Consider the following 19,854-nt stretch of genomic DNA (forward strand, 5'->3'; position numbering starts at 1 on the left):
AGGCGGTCGGGCGAAGTGCTGGCCACCCACCCCCTCGTGTGCCGTGTCGGCCTCGGTGATCGCTAACAGCACTTGCCCCAACAGTCTGTTGAGGATGTATGGCTCATCTTTGGCTTGTCTCTGTATATATATGTGTGTGTATATACACACAGAGAGACATCCTGACCGCAGGCGTTGGACATTTCACGTGGCCTTAAGTGCACATAGCCTGGCACAAGCGCCGTGGTGACGTCACCGCCACTGAGTGGCGAATGGCGCTGGTGTATATATGTGTTTGTGTATATAGATATAGTTGTTGTCAATGTGTCTGGTATATATACTTATAAGAAGAGGAGTCGTTGGTGGGCTCTGTTGCAGAAGCGGCAATCATCGCCGTCGATGGCGCCCTCTCTCCCCGTGCCCTTCTCTCTGCTTTCTCTCTCCGCTCGTTCTCCCACCTTGCGCTCTCCCCTGCGAGGTCCTAGCCATCATCACCAACCTCACCTCTGACGACTCCACAGCCCTCGCCACACAGCCAGCAAGCCATTCCTCCACGGCCCCCACCCCGCCCCGCCCGCCTTGCCACCGCACATCCATCCTCCACTTCCATCCTCCACATCCTCGCTCCCCCCACACACCCCACCCACCTTCCCCCCGCCCCCACGTCACCCCCTCCCCCCCGCGTCTTTCGGGGTCTGCGGGCGGAGACTGGCAAGACTAGAAAGTGACCAGGACGCGACCAGAACGTGAGTGAGAGCGAGAGAGGCAGAGGAGGAGAGAGGCACCGGCAGAGCCGCAGAGGAACGGAGCGACACGCAGACTCGTGCACGCACACAGGCGCCGATACGACTCAGGCGGAGAGAGGCAGACACACGCACACCGCGAGACTGGGATAACACGCGGAGAGACACGCGGGGAAGGGAAGGGACACGCCGGGTGAGATAGACAGAGAGACACACACAGCAGCAGGCAAGAGAGAGACACACACACAGCACTGGCCCCGAAGGTCGCCGCACCGCTGTTATCATCATCCTCATCATCATCCTCATCATCCTCATCACCGTCGTCATGATGCTGAGTGGAACCCGCGTGCTCCTCCTCGCCGCTCTCATCTGCTCACTCGCCGTTACTCCGTCCCGCGCCTGCGGACCCGGCCGCACGTACGGGCGCCGTCGCCAGCCGCGCAAGCTGACGCCGCTCGCCTACAAGCAGTTCGTGCCCAACGTGGCGGAGAAGACGCTGGGCGCGAGCGGCCGCTACGAGGGGAAGATCGCGCGCGGCTCCGAGCGCTTTAAGGAGCTGACGCCCAACTACAACCCCGACATCATCTTCAAGGACGAGGAGAACACGGGCGCAGACCGCCTCATGACGCAGGTGAGAGGGTCACCTTCGCTGCTGGCTCGTCGACATGCTGATGATGATGCTGCTGTTGTTGCTGCTGCTGTTGTTGCTGCTACTGCTGCTGCTGTTTGTGATGCTGCTGCTGCTGCTGCTGATGATGATGCTACTGCTGCTACTGCTGCTGATGATGCTGCTGCTGATGATGATGATGTTGCTGCTGCTGCTGCTGCTGCTGCTGATGATGATGATGCTGCTGCTGCTGCTACTGCTGCTGATGATGCTGCTGATGATGATGCTGCTGTTGCTGCTGCTGTTGTTGCTGCTGTTGTTGCTGATGTTGTTGCTGCTGCTGCTGATGATGCTGCTGCTGCTACTGCTGGTAGATCCCGGGACCAGTGCCGTGCGGGCAAGTCAGGGCGAGCCTCGTTCGCCCGGCGCTTTCTATCGGCTTTAGCGTCGCACTCCACGGGAGGCAAACAATAATACAATGCATTAATCTTTCTGTCGATCGAGAAGAACCACACTGAGTCTAAGGACACTTTTTCAGGAGGGTCCTGCTACATTTAGGAGTTTATGTTTATATGTTTCCAGCCAATTAATGATGAGTGTGTTTACGCACGTGCGAGCAGGCCGGAGCACCCAAAGAGAACCCGCGCGTGCGAGGGGGTAACACTCTATCCCTGTGCAGATGGAAGCACAGGTGGAGATTAAGTTCGCACTTGCTGTACTGCCTTCTCCCGCAAAGCCAGGGCATGGCACATGGAAGTACTGGGTTCACTGTGAGTGAGTGATTCCCGCTCACGCCCATCGCCAGTGACGATTAACTCAACCGGTCATGGGTCTCCCCTAGGTCGACTCAGCCTCAAATGAATACTTGGTTGCGGTTTGTGAACATTGCCACTAGTAAGACAAAGGCGGCCGGGCGCGGTACTAGCCACCCACCTCCTCGTGGTGCACTGTACCGACCTTCACAGGTGCTACTCGCTAACAGAACTTGCCCCAACAGTCTGTGACGGCGATACGAGGGGGTGTTCGTCTTTGTCTGTGCACGTGTGCACCTGTGAGCGTTGGCTCAAATCTTACCCCTCTCAAGTAATGAACGCATTCGTCAATGACAATGCGAACATAAAATGTAAAATAAATATATTTAATCGGCGACGTTTCCGACAATGATCCTTCTTCATATCCGAGAGCTAGAGAGGCCATCGACAAATGAATGATATAATAGCCGAATATTGCACCATGGAAATGTGGCGGCTCCACTGTGAGACTGTCAGAGGCCACTAACTTCTAATTGTAACCGACAGAGGCTGCTTCTCCCTAATAGACACCGCCACGAGGGATCTCTTTCCGCCTGTGTCCACCCAGCAGGGCTACACGTGGGCACTCCGCAGTTAGTCGGTCGGCTGGGTCGGGGTGGTGAAGTAAGGTGTGGTTACTCCCACGTCTCTATCCAACTTGAAGATGTTTATATCCAACTTGAAGATGCCTCTATCCAAAATGAAAATGTATGTACCCAACATAAAGATGTGTGTATATAGTTTTTGTGTTGTATAGTGACATCTTTCATACAAATTTCTTCTCAAATTGCTGCTGTAGAATTTGTAACGCAGAGGCGGGAAGGAAGGTAGCCAGAACGTGGGCCAACAGTTGCCCAAGTCTCGTGCTGCTAAGTTGCGATATCTGCCCAGCTCTGTGGAGGAACGCGAAGTAACCAGAGGACACGAATGCGTGCGAGGGAATATTCACACCCAATCCTCGTACAGATAGAATCGAGATCACAATGAACCCGCTTGCTGTACCGTCATCATACCCTGGCAATCCAGGAGATGGACGTGTGTAGAGAGGGAGTCACACGCATTTGTGTAATGATAAAATAATTCCCCTTTCCCACAAAACCTTCACTGACTCCGAAGACTCCTTTTCAGGAGGATCCTGCTGCCTTGAGATGGTTGAGTAGTTATCTGAAGAGTGAGAGTTTGGCTTTGTGTGCCAGGAACCTGGAGGGCACCGAGCCACCCCTTACCGCGACCCACGCTAGGAATGGCACCGAGAGACGGGAAGAGGAACGCGTCGATTCGGGAACAAACGGAGATCAGAGGCGACACGTTGAGTGGCTTTGAGCAGAACGCGTCGCTCGAAGGGATGATGATCATGATGATGACCGATAGACGAGTGTGGCGATGGAGTAAGAGCCGAATAAATCGAGAGAAACGCACCCAAGAGGGCGATCGCCGTGGAGATGGAGCGATGAGATGGAGCGATGAGATGGAGCGATGAGATGGAGCGATGAGATGGACTGTAAACATGGGTGAGACCGGGGGGTCTTCGCCAGACTGGGAGGGATGGCGACGACATGGGGAGGCCTTCATCCAGCAGTGGATGCATCATATCTCGTTGTGTTTATGATAAATCGGGTGTCCATTATCGTCTCTATCAGTACGGGAGCTCGTTCTTTGTAGGCGGGCTCTGTTCTGGGATGATGGGTTCCTGCGAAGGACTCCGAGTGCAGGGAAGCGTGACGATGTTTGTCGTTCACCAGTCTCAGGGATCATCTCTCATTGAGGCGGTGATGGTGGTGATGGTGGTGATGGTGCACTTCGGCTGTTCGTCAGAACTCTGACGGGCGGTGTTTTTAATGTTCGGGAAGGAGATGTGTACAATTACACATTTATTCAACTTGCTAAACACTATGTAATTGGCCAGACATCCCAATGTAGCGGACCCTCCTGTAAAAGCGGTGTTGAGACTCAGTGAGGCTTGCCTGGGTACATTAATTTATAACTCGCATTGGGTCGAACTCATCGGTGAACAAACACGACAGAGAGCAGCAAGGAAGGAAAGAGGGAGGAGAGAGGCATGAGATCGAGAGAGAGAGAGAGAGACACGGAGGGACAAAAAAGAGGCAATGAGAGAAAGACACATACACACCCGGGGAGAGAGACGCGCACAGACAACAAAAGAGACACGCACAGTCAGAGATGGAGGAGACTCACAGCGACACGCGCACACAGGGAGAGAGTCAGCAGGAGAGAGAGAGAAGAGACGCACACACAGGGAGAGGGACACAGGGAGAGATACAGACGACGAGGAGAGAGGGAGAGAGAGAGGGAGGGAGATCGTTTCGCCCGCCCGGCACGCGCCACTGAACGCCTCCAGAGCGGCGCTCAGCGATGCGCGAAATCGGCCTCGCGAGCACGGGGCGGGCTCACGGCGAGACAACCGATTAGCGTCTCGTGTCACGGACTTAATGGCCTGGAAGCCTCCCCGCCGCTTCCCCCTCGTGCCTGCCAAGTCGCCTCGCGGGGGGCTGGCCCTACGCACCGAGACCCCCTCTGGGCGACTAAAACGACCCCCTTCCTGTCGAGGTGGCCGAGTGGATCAGGGGTCACGGCCGACGCCGCTGGGAGCCTGGGTTCGAACCCGGGGTGAGGCCGCCCGCGATTAAAGCGGGTTTCCGAGGGCAGCGATTTGATGGTTTCCGCCCGGTTCTCATTGACTACAAGTATCACCAAAACAACACGAGTTGTCATCGTAATTAGCCATTTGTCTATCCACTGCTGGCTGCAGCCCCCCACCCCCCACCCCCCCAGCGACATCCCGAACGATCCAGCGCCGCTCTGGTCCGTCTGTCTCTCTCCTATATCGTCGACTCCGATCTCATCGCTCCGTCTCCACAGTGGTCGCGTCTATCGGCAATCAGACAAACCAGACTCGAACGTCGAGTGGCCGCCGGGCTCCTCGCCCGGCACGATAACCGCTGCGCCACCGCTATGACGATCTATTTACATCGACACTCAACACGTTGGTCAATAACACTGTGGTCTTCAATACAAGTACGTCAGACGACGTTTCGGACAATGGCCCGTCTTCACGATGTACCTGCACAGGTGCTCGAGACGGCCCAGGCACGCAGCCAGTCGCGTCCCACGCGTGCACAGCGCCCCGCACGAGGGCAGCGACGTTGATGAGAAGCCGCGACTCCAAGTCGCGGTCACTCGCTGGCCACGTAGCGCGTTGTCTCGCTGCGTCGTCTCTCAAGCGGCATCATGACTCACTTGAGCGTGGTTTTAAACACAATTCATTGTTGTATCTGATGAACGAAGCGGCCGCGCATTAGCAACTTATCTAACCCGTCGGGCAGAGGCTGAGGGTCGATTGCGAGTTCATCCGACAGAGCGACTCGCACCAACAGCCACGAGGGCGACTCCGCGCAATGGGATCTGCGCGACTCTCCGAGCCTCTCTTGCGAGCGCCTCTCTCACAGCGGGGCGCGCTGCCGCGGACGTCCAGCGCTCACCTTGACGCCGGTGACCGACAGCGCGGGCCGACACGCGCTTCCATGGCGCTGTGCTCTGTCGGGTCGTTACGCGCATCGACACGAGCGCAATGGGAACTGATTTCCGTACGCAAAGTATCAACACCCCTGGCCCGTGACTCGTGCTACAGATGCCGCGGTGGCGAGGTGTTAACCAATCAATCCTACACACATAACCATCTCGACTAATATACAGGAAGTCATATGATTCCATCCCGACCCTGATCATTAAGGGGAGCAAAATCTCGACGTTTCGGCCGATCGACCTCCTCGTTCCACCCTTTGGCAGCGCTGCAAGGACCGGCTCAACTCGCTCGCCATCTCGGTGATGAACCAGTGGCCCGGCGTGAAGCTGCGCGTGACCGAGGGCTGGGACGAGGACGGCCACCACTCGGACGAGTCGCTGCACTACGAGGGGCGCGCCGTGGACATCACCACGTCGGACCGCGAGCGCGCCAAGTACGGCATGCTGGCGCGCCTGGCGGCCGAGGCGGGATTCGACTGGGTCTACTACGAGTCCAAGGCGCACGTGCACTGCTCCGTCAAGGCCGGTGAGCGAACACCAGCATCAGCGGCGGCGGCATCATCGTCACCAGCGCCACCATCATCAGCATTGTCATCGTCGCCAGCAGCGGCATCATCGTCACCAGCAGCAGGAGCATTACCAGCAGTAGCAGCAGCATCGTCATACACACGTCATATTAAATTGCACACATACACATGGTTTTCAATTATACGCACACATGTAATTTTCAATCCTTCACACACAATAAGAAATCATACACGTATATTAAATGTTCAATTACACACACACGTGGTGTATTCAATGAGCTGCACGGTGAGGCGAGTTGGGTGCTAATTGGGGGTTCATCGATAAGCGGGGAGACGGCGGCGACAGTGGAGGGGGGTGGTGGGAGCTGGAGGAGGGGGTGGGGGCAGAGGGGGGTGGGGGCAGAGGGGGTGGGGGCAGAGGGGGTGGGGGCAGAGGGGGTGGGAGCAGAGGGGTGGGGGCGGAGGGGTGGGAGCAGAGGGGGTGGGGGCAGAGGGGGTGGGGGCAGAGGGGTGGGAGCAGAGGGGGTGGAGGCTGAGGGGTTGGGAACAGAGGGGTGGGAGCAGAGGGGGTGGGAGCAGAGGGGGTGGGGGCGGAGGGGTGGGAGCAGAGGGGGTGGGGGCAGAGGGGGTGAGAGCAGAGGGGGTGGGGGCAGAGGGGGTGGGGGCAGAGGGGGTGGGGGCGGAGGGGGTGGGAGCAGAGGGGGTGGGGGCAGAGGGGGTGGGGGCAGAGGGGGTGGGGGCGGAGGGGGTGGGAGCAGAGGGGGTGGGGGCAGAGGGGGTGGGGGCAGAGGGGGGTGGGGGCAGAGGGGGTGGGAGCAGAGGGGGTGGGGGCAGAGGGGGTGGGGGCAGAGGGGGTGGGGGCGGAGGGGTGGGAGCAGAGGGGGTGGGGGCAGAGGGGGTGAGAGCAGAGGGGGTGGGGGCAGAGGGGGTGGGGGCAGAGGGGTGGGAGCAGAGGGGGTGGGGGCAGAGGGGTGGGAGCAGAGGGGGTGGAGGCTGAGGGGGTGGGGGCAGAGGGGTGGGAGCAGAGGGGGTGGAGGCTGAGGGGGTGGGAGCAGAGGGGTGGGAGCAGAGGGGGTGGGAGCCGGAGCGATTCGCAGGAGGAGGGAATTTCGCACCTGAGCAAACGAGGAGGGGGATGCCTGCCCCCCCCCCCCTTTCTGTCGCCATGTTTATTTATTTACTTGCCGTCGATGTATTCAGAGTCTGTGGAGTGAGTTTGTTTGCATGCCGAGTTGAAAGGAGCGATTAGTGACGACTCGGCGTGAGAGTTCGTGTCGACACACACACACACGCACAGACACATACACACACACACAGACACACACACACGGACTCTCCTCCCTCTCGCCTCTCTCACTCGCCTCCCCTCTACGCGCTCTCCCATCTCCGCCCTCTCACAACTTGCTGTTAAAACCCTCAGTCGACCTCCGCTCAGTGAGAGGTCGCTCATTCTCCTCTGCTGGCGCCACTGTCTGGAACTACTTTCCTCCCTGCCGCTCGTGCTCCCGACTGCCTGCCGCTGTCCAAGTCGCGGCTCACCAACCTCCCCCGTCTCCTCTGCCGGTGTCCGTCTGCCCCTCCCTCCCTCTCTCTATGTCGCGTACACATGTCCACGTCTTTCTGGCCATCGTATGAAGATGCCGTCGCGCATGTCGCTATATAAATACAAAGTGTAACTGACAATTAGGAAATGAAAGGATTGAAATCTACAAACATGCGAACGCCATGAGGGTTCACGAGGGGTGGCGTGGGCAAGACGGAATCTTACCTGGCCGTCTTTGTCTCTCTGGCGCTGTTATATACATGCAGTGTACTAAGTGCGCATTTAAGGCTGAGTCGACTTCGGAGAAAGAATCGACAGATTCGGTTGTTGTTCAAGGCCGGGAATCGAACTTCGGTAGGATCGTCACTCAGTGTGCAAACCACGGCACCTCCGATTTGAACGGTTGGCCACGTACGGTGCGAAAGACGTTCACCATACATACTCTGCGCCACGGCTCCCAACGTAGATTCCAGTGTCGTTATAAACCAGCAATGAGGAGACAAAGGCGGTCGGGTGTGGTTTTGTCCATTCAAACCGTTCGTGTGCTATGTCGACATTTCCGCATGCATGTCCACGTTCGTGTTCGCTGTGGATGTCCGCGATGTTCCAGAAGGGATGGACAGCTGCCGTTTGGCATGAATGCATTTGAGTTTATTGTTGTAGCTGGGAACTTGCGAACACCGACATCTTCTCATTTGGTGTCCAATAAATAACAGCACGGGGGTTTATTGATTTCACTCGCAGGGCAGGTTGAGCCTGCAGTTCCACGCGGCTGCAATTCTCTAAACCCACAAATGCCATCCCCACCACCACCGGTGCACCAAGTAATTCGCCTGCCGTGGAGTGTGACGATGTAGCCGGTAGAAAGCGGCGGGCCATGCCCGCTGTGGAGTTCTGCTGCGCAGCAGCTACTGCTGCTGCGTCGCGGAGCGCGCATCACGAGTCACGCGCAGCCCCCTTACGCAACCACAGCGAGTATGCGCATAACAATAATTTATTCATTCATCCGCCCATTCATTTGCTGATTCGTTCGCTCATTCATTGCTGTGTACACACGAGCACAAGTCCGTTTTGTGTGCGTCCCCCCCCTCTCCGCTCCCACTCCGCGCCGCAGCACAATCTGTGCTCTGTCCGGCGAGCGCGTCTCGCAGACAAACACGGCCGCGCATTCCTTCATAGCCCTGCCGGTGCCGGGAGGACGGCAGAGTGGTGCAGCAGGCAGGCCGGGTGGTGCAGGGGGGTCCGATGCAGGCAGAGGTTCCGTGCTAGCCGCTTGCCGCGTTCGCCCCACACGTGGCACCCATCAGCCACAACGCCAACGAACTCGCGTTTCACGTTTGGGACATTATCCGCTGCCATCCCAACATTCCCTTACGGCCCCGTCTCCTTGATCAATTCCAGCCCGCAGCAACGTTTGCTACCGAAGAGGCGAGAGATTTCACGTTGATTTTATGTTCCAGTTCAGCGTTGCGCTTCCTCTCTGTGGGCTGCGCTGCTGGGTGCCGCGTCACCCCCAGGCGAGGGAGTTCGCCCGGCGCGCGGAGCTCGGGAGAAGCCGCCGCGCACCGATCTGCGAAGCCCCTTGTATCCGTGCCGTTCGGGTCAGAGTGTTGGTCCCCGTCGTCAATCAAACTGAAAGTTCGCTCGGACAGAGCTGGACACTCGCCCAACTAGGTGTGGGGGGCGGGTGTGGGGGGGGGCTGAGAGAAGTCAACCCTCGACGGGGCGCGCGGGAAGCGCTGCTTTTGTGTTACGCGAGAGCTCCCAACAGATTTGTCTGCTGGGACAAAAAGGACGCTGAAGATCTCGTTGCGTCCGTTTTGAACTCCGCTGGCACTACCGGGAGAGTTGGTTAGGCCACTGCTGGATAAAGACTTCCCCTCCACGCCGTGTTAGTTGTAGGGGTTGTACCATACTTCACCACGACGGTGAGAGCGGCTTGGTGAAAGCGAGAGGGGGGGGGGCGCGGTTGGCGTTCAGACATCCCGAGCCATTGGCCATGGGGTCCCAGGTTCATATCGCAGTGCGCTAATCACTGCGCCACCGTTCCATGTGTTTATCACTTAAACGCAACAACTCTCGCTTTACCCCTCCCCTGCCCTGGGGGTGTCCGTCTCCCGTCCCTGCAGAGAACTCGATCGCCGCAAAGTCTGGGGGCTGCTTCCCCGGGGACTCGCGCGTCTTCGTCGAGGGCGGCCGATCCAAGCGGCTCCGGGACCTGCGGCCGGGAGACCGCGTCCTGGCGGCCAGGGGGCCCGGTTCGCGCCCCGTCTACAGCGACTTCCTCCTCTTCCTCGACCACGAACCGCACCGCCGGCGACTCTTCCTCTCCGTGAAGACGGCGGCGCCTGCGCGCACGCTCCTGGTCACCCCCGCGCACCTCGTCTTCGCCGCCAACTCGAGCGACCCGCGGCACGCGAGGCCCGTGTTCGCCAGCAGGGTGCGGCCGGGCATGCACGTGTTCGTGCTGGACGGCGACGAGGTGACGACGTCCGGTGATGACGATCACGAGGAGGAGGAGGAGGATCGTCGCGGTCGCGATGGCGGTGCGCGTCTGCGTGCCGCGCGCGTGGAGCGCGTGAGCTGGGTGGAGGCGTGGGGCTCGCGGGCCCCGCTCACGGCTCACGGCACGCTGGTCGTGGACGGCTTCCTCGCCTCCTGCTACGCCGCGGTGGAGCTGCACGACTGGGCCCACGCCGCCTTCGCGCCTCTTCGTGCGGCGCACGCGGCCGCCAGGGCCGCGCAGTGGCTCTTGGGTCGGGCGGCCTCGCCCGGGGTCACCGAGTCGCCAGAGGAGGAGGCGGAGGAGGAGGGGGAGGAGGAGGGGGAGGAGGAGGGGGAGGAGGAGGGGGAGAGCAGATTCCTCGGTCGGGACTCTCGGTTCCCCGGCAACTGTAGCGGCGCGCTGGATGCGAGGAGCGCGCACATCCACTGGTACTCGCGACTGCTGTACGGACTGGGTCGCCTGGTGTTGCACGACGACAGATACCACCCGCTGGGCATGGAGCTAGAACCCTGCAGCTAGAGCCGGGGTAATGCTGGTGGCGGTGGTGGTGGTGGTAATGGTGGTGGTGTTTGTGGTGGTGGTGGTGGTATAATACTTATGTGTATGGCTGGTGTTGTCGACTGTGGCGTGAGAACGAATCTGTTCCACCCCTGCAGCATCTGTCCCTTCCCCCGTCACTGTCTCTCGCACACCAGTGCGTGCATATGCACACACACCAGTGCGTGCATATGCACACACACCAGTGCGTGCATATGCACACACACCCATTCATGCATGGACAAGTTCCTATTGACACGCAAACATAAATATGTACATAGGCACTTCATACATACATACATACACACGCGCGCACTAATCAGCAACTAAGCGAATTAGCCCCCCCCCCCTTGCTCTTACATTCACACGTTAGATGACACGCACGCATATCCTACAGAATACTTCCTTGTGCATTGCACACGGGCGCGCGCACACACACACACAGGGAAACAGACAAATACAAAGATCCCCGGTATAGCCTTAAATACTGTCAGAGCAAGTGCTGTTAGCGAGCATTATTAAAGGCAGGTGTGACACACGACGGGGTGGGTGGCCAGCACCACTCCGCCTCTGTCTCCCCAGTGGCGATGTTTGCACACCGCACCAGGTACTCGCTTGAGCCTGAGTCGACCTCGGAGAGGCCTTAGGACCGGTTCATATAATCACTGCGGTGCCGCTCCCCACAGTTTCACACGCACACACACGTACACACGTCCGTTTACACACGGAGTTAGACTGAGCCACTGGACAGAACAACAACAACTGCCATTCGCCACTAAGTGGCGGTGACGTCACCACGACGCTTGTGCCAGGCTATGTGCACCTTGAGGCCACGTGAAGTGTCGAACGCCCGCTGGCAGGAGGTCACGGGGCAGACCAAGGTGCCACGGGTCGACTGACTGAGATGACTGGCTGATGCACCACCTGTGCCCCCTACTGTGCCAACTTGCTGTGCTTTAGCCACAAGGCGCTCCGCTCGTTGTTGTGAACGTCGCTCCTTCGCCCTCCGTTGTTATAGGAGAGCGACTGCCTCCAACTGCCCAGTCCATTCAGCTCCACATCCTCCTGTACCACATCACTCCATCTCTTCTCTAGCCCGTGCCGCGCCAGTTTAGCCCCCTCTATCCGGCGAAACAGAAGTTGTTTGGGCATGCGGTTCCTGGGCATGCGGGCTACATGACCCAGCCAACGCAGCCTTGCCTGCTGGAGGAGCTCACCGATGGGACTTTGCCCAGATCTTTCAAGGATTTGTGAGCTCCTCACACAATCCAGCCTGGTTAAACCCAGAATGAATCGTAGGCAGGCCATCCTAAATGTTTCCAACCGGCGAAGATGCTCCATTAGGGGGGTCCACGTTTCGCAAGCATAGAGAAGGGAGGGAATGACCATAGCCAAACAGACCAGGTAGCTTCCACACAGCGTTACGCAACCGATGAAAAAATAATGCCGTTCGACTGATTCTGAGTGAGACCTCTGCTGTCAAACCAGAGCCGGTCATGAGCACACTGCCCAGATATGGGAAACTCTCCACTCTCTCCACAACTTCCCCAGCACTGATTGAGAGTTGTGGGGGTGGAGTGCCCGATGGTACAAAATACCCAGGCAGGTGCTTAGTTTTGGTGGGGCTAATGGTAAGGCCCCACCTCTTAGTGGCATGCTCCAGTTTCAGCAGCAGCGCCTCCAACTCCTCCTCTGAGTGAGCGGAAATTACCAGATCAGCCCTTGACCGCACCCGGGCATCGATCAGCTTCCCATTGTATCTGTACCAGATGGAAATTCTTCTGGTACAGCCATCAAAGGCTTCACGAACTACGTGGTCGATAAAGATGTTAAATAATGTTGGAGCCAAAGGACATCCCTGTCGTACCCCAAGGTGAACAGGGAATGGCTCCGACTTCCGGCCAAATAGTTTTACCCGGGCCCGCTCACCATCATGAAAGTCCTTAATGATCGTGAGCAGAGAGTCAGGGACTCCGAAAGCACGAAGAACAACCCAGAGCCCAGGCCTACTGATGGTATCATAGGCCTTGACCAGGTCAATAAAGCAGAGATGTAGGTCTTGTTGGAATTCCCTACACCTCTGTTGTAGCAAACTGACAGAGAATATGGCATCTGTGCAGGACCGCCCTTTCCTGAAATCACATTGGGGCTCCGCAAGCCTCTCCTCAGCATGCCTGGCAAGGCGATGTTGAATAATCCTTGCCAGGACCTTTCCCGGCACACTGAGGAGTGAGATGCCCCTGTAGTTGTTACAGTCTGTGCGGTCCCCCTTCGTACAGAGAGGGAGGCACATACACCCACGGACTCACACTCAGCCACAAAGATCTCCCGTGTAGCGAGCACCTAGTAAGGTCGGCACGCGCACAAGCGGCACTGTTAGGTCAAGTAATACACAAAGACGAAGATCCTCCATATAGCCTTTACCAAACTGTTCGGGAAAGGTCTCTAGCGAGCACCGAGTTAATACACGCACACATCCACAAGCACAAAGGTCCTCTTACAGGCTGAATACATGCTGTCAGCGAGCACCTATTCAAGGGTTAACTCGGCACAACTGGGAATTATTTGGATTTAGTGTCTCCACAGCCCATTTGTTGGTAGTTATATACTAGTTTGACCTACGGCACATATATACACAGTAAATATACCGTGTCTATATATACCGTGTACTGTCGCTTCATGTGGGTGTGATGGTAGTGAGAACATACGAAAGGATCATCTGATAGTAACTACATCCAGCAAAGACAAAGGTCCCCCGTATAGACTGTTGGGGCAAGGGTTCTAGGTGAGCGCCTATGAGGGTCAACACAGCACACGAGGTGGTGAGATCGATGGCTCCACGCCCGGCCGTCTTTGTCTCCCCAGTGCTGATATTTTACACACCGCACCAGGTACTCATTTGAGGCTGAGTCGATCTAGGAGAGGCCCAGTATCGGTTACATATGCGCCACTGGTTTTGGCTTTGAGCGGGAATCGAACCCGTGTCGCGCAGCCTATGAACAGACACCCACATCCACAAACATATATATAATAAAACCATTGCGTCGAACATGATCACACACACACATACACGCGCCCACTCAGTGACACACACACACCACACACGTCACACTCTGCACCGTCCCTCAACGCCATCCATCACGACATGAAATCGTGAATTTTCCCCGAGAGGACACGGCCAAATATCGACGACGGTCACTCAAAAACTCGCTCGCGTGTTTACCATACACGCGCAAGTGTTCACTACACACCAACGTGTTCACTACACACGCACGGACACGACGAGGTGCACTGACGCACGCTCTGCGCAGCGTGTATGTTGGGAAGAGAAGTAGTGGTAACCATCACACAGTGGTACTGGTGTAGAAGTGGTAACCATCACACAGTGGTACTGTTGTAGTAGTGGTAACCATCACACGATTGAGGCGTCGGTGCCGCTGGTGGCCACTGCCAAGCACGCGGCAGGCCGCACAGCCCGCGGAGAGCAGACAGCAGGCGCGTGACGACGCGTCGAGTGGTCTCTGTTCGCATCGATTCATATCGCAGGTCACGATGCTTCACAGCGAATCCATTCGTGCTCGTGTTATGCATCGGGTTCCCGTGCAGCCGCTCGTGGCCGCTACATTCGCTAAACAAAAATTAATCTGTGAATTGTATTGCGACCCTGAAGCGGGGTTATTAATTTAAGTCGCCTAGTACCGGATCAGATTTCACTCAACATTGATGTTCGCCTTGGCCGTGAATCGGACTCGGCTACCAGCAGCGGCGAGTGATACCTAATGTTAGCCGTGACGGAGGCGTGCTGAATAGTCACACCCCTCTGGTTAGAGACCCATTTGTTCATTTGACGGTACCTGCGGGTTTGGTAACGAGCCCGTGTCTGACCCAGCAATGATTCGGGGTGGCCGCTCAGCGTGGAAAGCTGTGAGGGTTCGCCCCAACGCACGCGCATGCGGGTAGAGGGCTCGCGGGCTTTTGACGCAGTGTCACGCATGCGTCATACAGCGCGCATGCTGCAGGTAACGCTCACACGCGCGAGGCACGTGACGATTCGCATGTAGATGAAGTTTCGCTGTACAATGCTTTATTTGGTTCTCCACTGCACAACCGAGTCGCGCCGGGGCCATTTCGAGACATCCCGACGAGGACACAGGAGGGGAGAGGTTGTTGTTGTTGTTGTTGTTTTTGTTGTTGTTGTTGCTTGTGGCCACTGACGAAGTCGTGCCGCTAACGCGACACGCAATGAACGAGCCGCGCTATATGTAGATGAGGCGGGGATGCTGTATCCCCTTGGCCTACTGACTTACATCGCACGTAATGAACACCTAATTAGCCGCTGGCCCTATTTGACCACAAGCCAGATTAAGACGTATTTTAGTGAGGCCAGCATATCACGGTTTAGTTCCAGCTGGAAACGGAACATAGGCATTGGAAAACAACCCGTACCGTGAGGGTCCGGCGTTGGCTCGGCTCGGATGTGCCAGTGGAAGAGGGGTACGCGTCCATATGGCTGTGTAACAAATGTGCTGTTGGAGTTGGAGACACTGCGGGAGGAGCGCGTTATTGCTTTGATCACGTGCCCGCTGGCATCAAACTAATCAACGACAAAATATTCCCTTAAGTTTCCTATTTGAATCAGCGATAAATAAGGAAGAGTTTCACTTAAGGGATCAGATCCACACGTGAATGAAACTATGTGTACGTGTGCATGTGTGTATTATGTACTTGTGTACGTGTGTGCACGTGTGTGTGTGACAAAGGCGGTCGGGAGTGGTGCTGGTCACACCACCCCCTCGTGCGCCTTGCCTGCCTTCTAAGGTTCTCGCGAGCAGCCCTTGCCCCAAATAACTGGTTAGATTCCACACGGGGGACCTTTGTCTTTGTATGCTTGCGTGCCCTTGAGGGAACAGTGGCGCCAAGGTTAGCGCACTATGCTACGAACCCGGCGCGCCTGAATTCAATTCCCTGCTTCCCCTTAAAATGAGTACCTGGTGCACCAGCATTGGGGAGGAGGCAAAGGGAGCCGAGAGTGGTCCTGGCCACCCACGCCATCGCGTACGCCGGCTACCATTTGTGTGTGCTCGCCAGCAGCACTCAGCCCAACAGTCTGTACGGCAATAAGGAGGATCTTTGTGTTGTTGTGAACGTGTGTGCGCTGGTACCCGTGTGTCTGTGTGTGCCTGGGTGTGTGAGCATGCTAGTATCTCTTTGGGGAGAGCGGCAGTGTCGTGGTTAGCGCGCTACGAACCTGGCGATCCAAGTTCGATTCCCGCTCACGACCAACACCAGTGACGAATATGCGACCCGGTCCTGGGCCTCCCCGAAGTCGATTCGCCGCAAATCAAAGTACACGATGCCACATGTGTAAACGTCGCCACCACATACGTTGATGTATGTGCTATAAGGCAGTGTTGTTGTTGATGAATGAGTTGAATGTGTTGTTTTGTTGACTGTGCTCGTGCACCACTGCCAACGCTGCAGAAGCCTCGCCAAGTCATTTGACGCAGAGTGAGGACTCTGCTGCTGCGCAGCGCTCTCGAATCGCACCGCGGTGATGTTCGGCATCGTGTTCCACGTTTCGCTCCACGTGCTGGGAGCGTCCTCGGAGAACTGAAGCGAATCGTCGGACATCTTGCCGAACAGCAGGCCGTGTAAAGTAATCAGAGAGAGAGAAAAGTGAGCATTCGCTGTAGAAACACGTGTGTATTTGTCCCGTGATGTTTCTCTCTCGTGCAACTGGTGCCTGGGCCACGACCCGCCGCCGCCCTGCTTGCACACACCACCACTGGCCTCGACTCACGCAGCTACTCACGCGGGCACTCCTCTGCGTAGGTCCCGTAAATTATATTTTTCTACGATCGGATTGTAAAATAGTTTCCCAAAACGTGGGGGTCAATTTTTTATTATGTTCGTTTTGTTTCCTTCGGAGGTGACGGGGTTATTATTATTATTACTGAAGGGTGTGTTTTGTAGAGTGTTGTAAAATATTAAATTGATTTTGTTTTCTTTTCAGAAGAGGCAGATGACGATAAATATATATTATATATAATTTTAATTTAATTGAGGAATACGGAGACAGGTGGAGCGTGCTGGTCGGTGAGTGAGAGTTGAGAGTGCGCGTCGTGCTGAACTGTGCCTTGGGGTCTGACGCGTTACGGGGATCGGGCAGAAAGTTTGACACTTCGCCGATGTCTGCAGTAAAGAGGTTCTTTCTTACACAGACGCGCCTCTCCTGCCTTTTCCTACAACACGAGTCATCATCGTCTGAAGCAGCATCATGCAACCCAACACGCCCGTCAGATCACATCAGATACTGGGGCTCGCCGCCTCCACAGCGGCGAGGTCGTCTCCCCTGGAGAGCTCAACCTCTGCAGGTGGCGATCCGCAGGTGGCGATCCGCCTGCTGCTGCTGCAGCAGCTGCCGTGGCTGCTGCTGCTGCAGCGGGTGTGGGGACAGCGAGCCTCCCCCTCGGAGTCAATAACGCTGCACTTAAAATAACACACATTCAACATATATACAATAGGCGACGTTTCGGGCAATGGTCTTTCTTCATAGCACATGTCGCACACGTCGCCTGTTGTATATTCGTTCTAAGGCCACGGCGTATAATTGACGACGTGTTGAGTTTTGTTGTTGTTGTGTTTTTGTTGTTGTTGTGTTTTTGTTGTTGTTGTGTTTTTGTTGTTGTTGTTGTTGTTGTATTTGCACCACGGCCAACGGAGCATCACCATCACGAATCGAGTTGTGTAATATGTATATATGTATATGTGTATTCGGTATATATACGAGATGTTTCGTGTACACGGACACATTGACGATACAATATGCCCAAGCTATATGGGTCATTTTGACTCGATGAGAAAAGAGGGCACTTTGAAAGACGAGATGATGTATCCTCACAAAGATCCCCCGTGTAGCCTTCACAGGCTCATGGGACAAGTGCTGTTAGTGAGCATCTATGAAGGCCGGCACGGCACACGAAAGGTTGGGTAGCCAGCTCCACGCCCGGTCGCCTTTGTCTCCCCAGTTGCGACATTTCCACACAGGTACTCATTTGAGACTGCGACCTACAATCACAAACACCCCATCGCACGCCGCAGACAAGTCGCAATATCAACCCGCCGCCGTCTCTCCCCGCCCTCCCAGCCCCCGCTCCCTCGCCCCTTCACCCCTCGTCCCCATCCTCTCCCCTTGGCCCCCGCCCCCCCCGCTACATTTCGAGGCTCGGTATTGAATCGGCGGTGTCGCTGCTCGGGTCATCTACACACACCCCCACATGTACGCAAAGGCAGGGACTCCGAAAAAACGAAGGACAACCCAGAGCCTTGATCTACTGGTGGCATCGTAGGCCTTGACCATGTCGATAAAGCAAAGATGTAGGTCCCATTGAAATCCCCTACACCTTTGCTGAAGTAGACGGACAGAGAATATGGCATTTGTGCAGGACCTCCCTGGCCTGAAACCACACTGGGGCTCCGCAAGCCTCTCCTCAGCGTGCTGCCTGGCCAGGCGATGTTGAATCATCCTCGGCAGGACCGTTCCCGGCACACTGAGGAGGGAGATGCCCCGGTAGTTGTTACAGTCTGTGCGATCCCCCTTCTTAAAGAGGGGGGCCGCCAGAGCATCCTTCCAGTGTTCTACCTACACACACAAAAACAAAGATCCCCCGTATAGCCTTAACAGACTGTTGAGACAAGTGCTGATAGCGAGCACCGATGATAGTCCGGAAGGGCACACGATGGGGTGGGTGGCGAGCACCACGCCCGACCGCATTTGTCTACCCAGAGCTGACGTTTGCACAGCACATCGGGTACTCGTATAAGGCTAAGTCGACCTAGGGGAGGCCCAGGAACGGTTCAGATATTCTTACTGATGTTGACCGTGAGCAGGACTCGAAGTCGGGTCGCCGAGTTTGGAGCGCAGTGCGCTAAGAACGACAACATGATGCCTACATACGCACACGTCGAGGGTATATTCATTCTAATTTAGTGATGCTGCTGCTGCATTGGCAGTGGTGCAAAAGCACAGTTAACAAAAACAACTCTATACTTTCATCCATAACACTTGTAGCGTTAAGGGGAAAATATGTCGTAGGTGACGTTTCGCGCAATTGCCCTTCTTAACGACTTAAAGCTTTCGTGACTACAGGAATTCATATGCTTTGGGTCTTTCGTTAAAGTTACGTAGATAGGTTCAAAGAAAATAACTGATCTGGCTTTACCGAAAGACCCAAAGAAGAGCACGTATACACATCGACATGGTTGATATTGCCCTGATGAATATGGCTTGGTAGGTAGGCAGTGCTGGTATTGTTCCAGGTACAGCAGCGCTTTGTAATCCTTCCATGAAGGCGCTGTAGAGAAATACAATGATTGGTATTTAACATTCACACACAGCGCTAAAGGGTGGGGGGATAGTGGGCACAGGGGAGGGAGCGAGAATGGGGGAGGGGTGGGGGCTAGGGGTGGGAGAGAGAATGGGGAGGGGAGTGGGGGGCTCGGGGTGGGAGAGAGAATGGGGAGGGGAGTGGGGGGCTCGGGGTGGGAGAGAGAATGGGGAGGGGAGTGGGGGGCTCGGGGTGGGAGAGGTAGCGGCAGCGGAGCTCGACAGCGGCGTGAGGCGAGACGCAGGAACGGCGTGGGAACGACACCGGCTCATGACACTGCGCGGGCGAATGAAAGAGAGCGAACGAAAGATAGCGAATGAAAGAGAGCGAACGAAAGATAGCGAATGAAAGAGAGCGAACGAAACTGAGCGGTCGAGTCACGGGGAATGGCGACCACAACGCATCGTCATCGCTGTCGATTCGTGACAATTCTCCCGAATCGCTCGGATGGACGGCTGGTGAATGGCGGTGACATGCCGGACGTCTTATCCACGGAGACCGCGGGGAGGAGGAGGGGGAGGTGGCTGGGCTGGCTGCGAGTTTGTGACGAGGAGACGGTGGCGAGAAGAGGCGGGGGAGGGGCTCGGGGTCTGGGGGGTGAGGAGGGGGGGTAGGGACACAGCGGTGCCTCTGTCCGTGGCTGCGCCGGAGCGAGTGACCCGGCCACAGTTGTCGCTGAGCAAACAGCCTC

General features: G+C 56.4%; 1 protein-coding gene across 1 annotated transcript; it reads left to right on the forward strand.

Annotated features, from left to right (window-relative positions):
- Positions 1-657: 657 nt before the first annotated feature.
- Positions 658-16,996, forward strand: LOC144724422 (sonic hedgehog protein-like). Its single transcript, XM_078603541.1, has 3 exons — positions 658-1,353; positions 5,928-6,189; positions 9,863-16,996. The coding sequence occupies exons 1-3, from the start codon at positions 1,048-1,050 to the stop codon at positions 10,756-10,758; spliced, it is 1,464 nt and encodes a 487-aa protein (XP_078459667.1). The 5' UTR covers positions 658-1,047; the 3' UTR covers positions 10,759-16,996.
- The last annotated feature ends 2,858 nt before the right edge of the window (positions 16,997-19,854 follow it).

Source organism: Lampetra planeri, chromosome 2, assembly GCF_965212315.1.
Source record: "Lampetra planeri chromosome 2, kcLamPlan1.2.h2, whole genome shotgun sequence".
Taxonomy (NCBI): domain Eukaryota; kingdom Metazoa; phylum Chordata; class Hyperoartia; order Petromyzontiformes; family Petromyzontidae; genus Lampetra; species Lampetra planeri.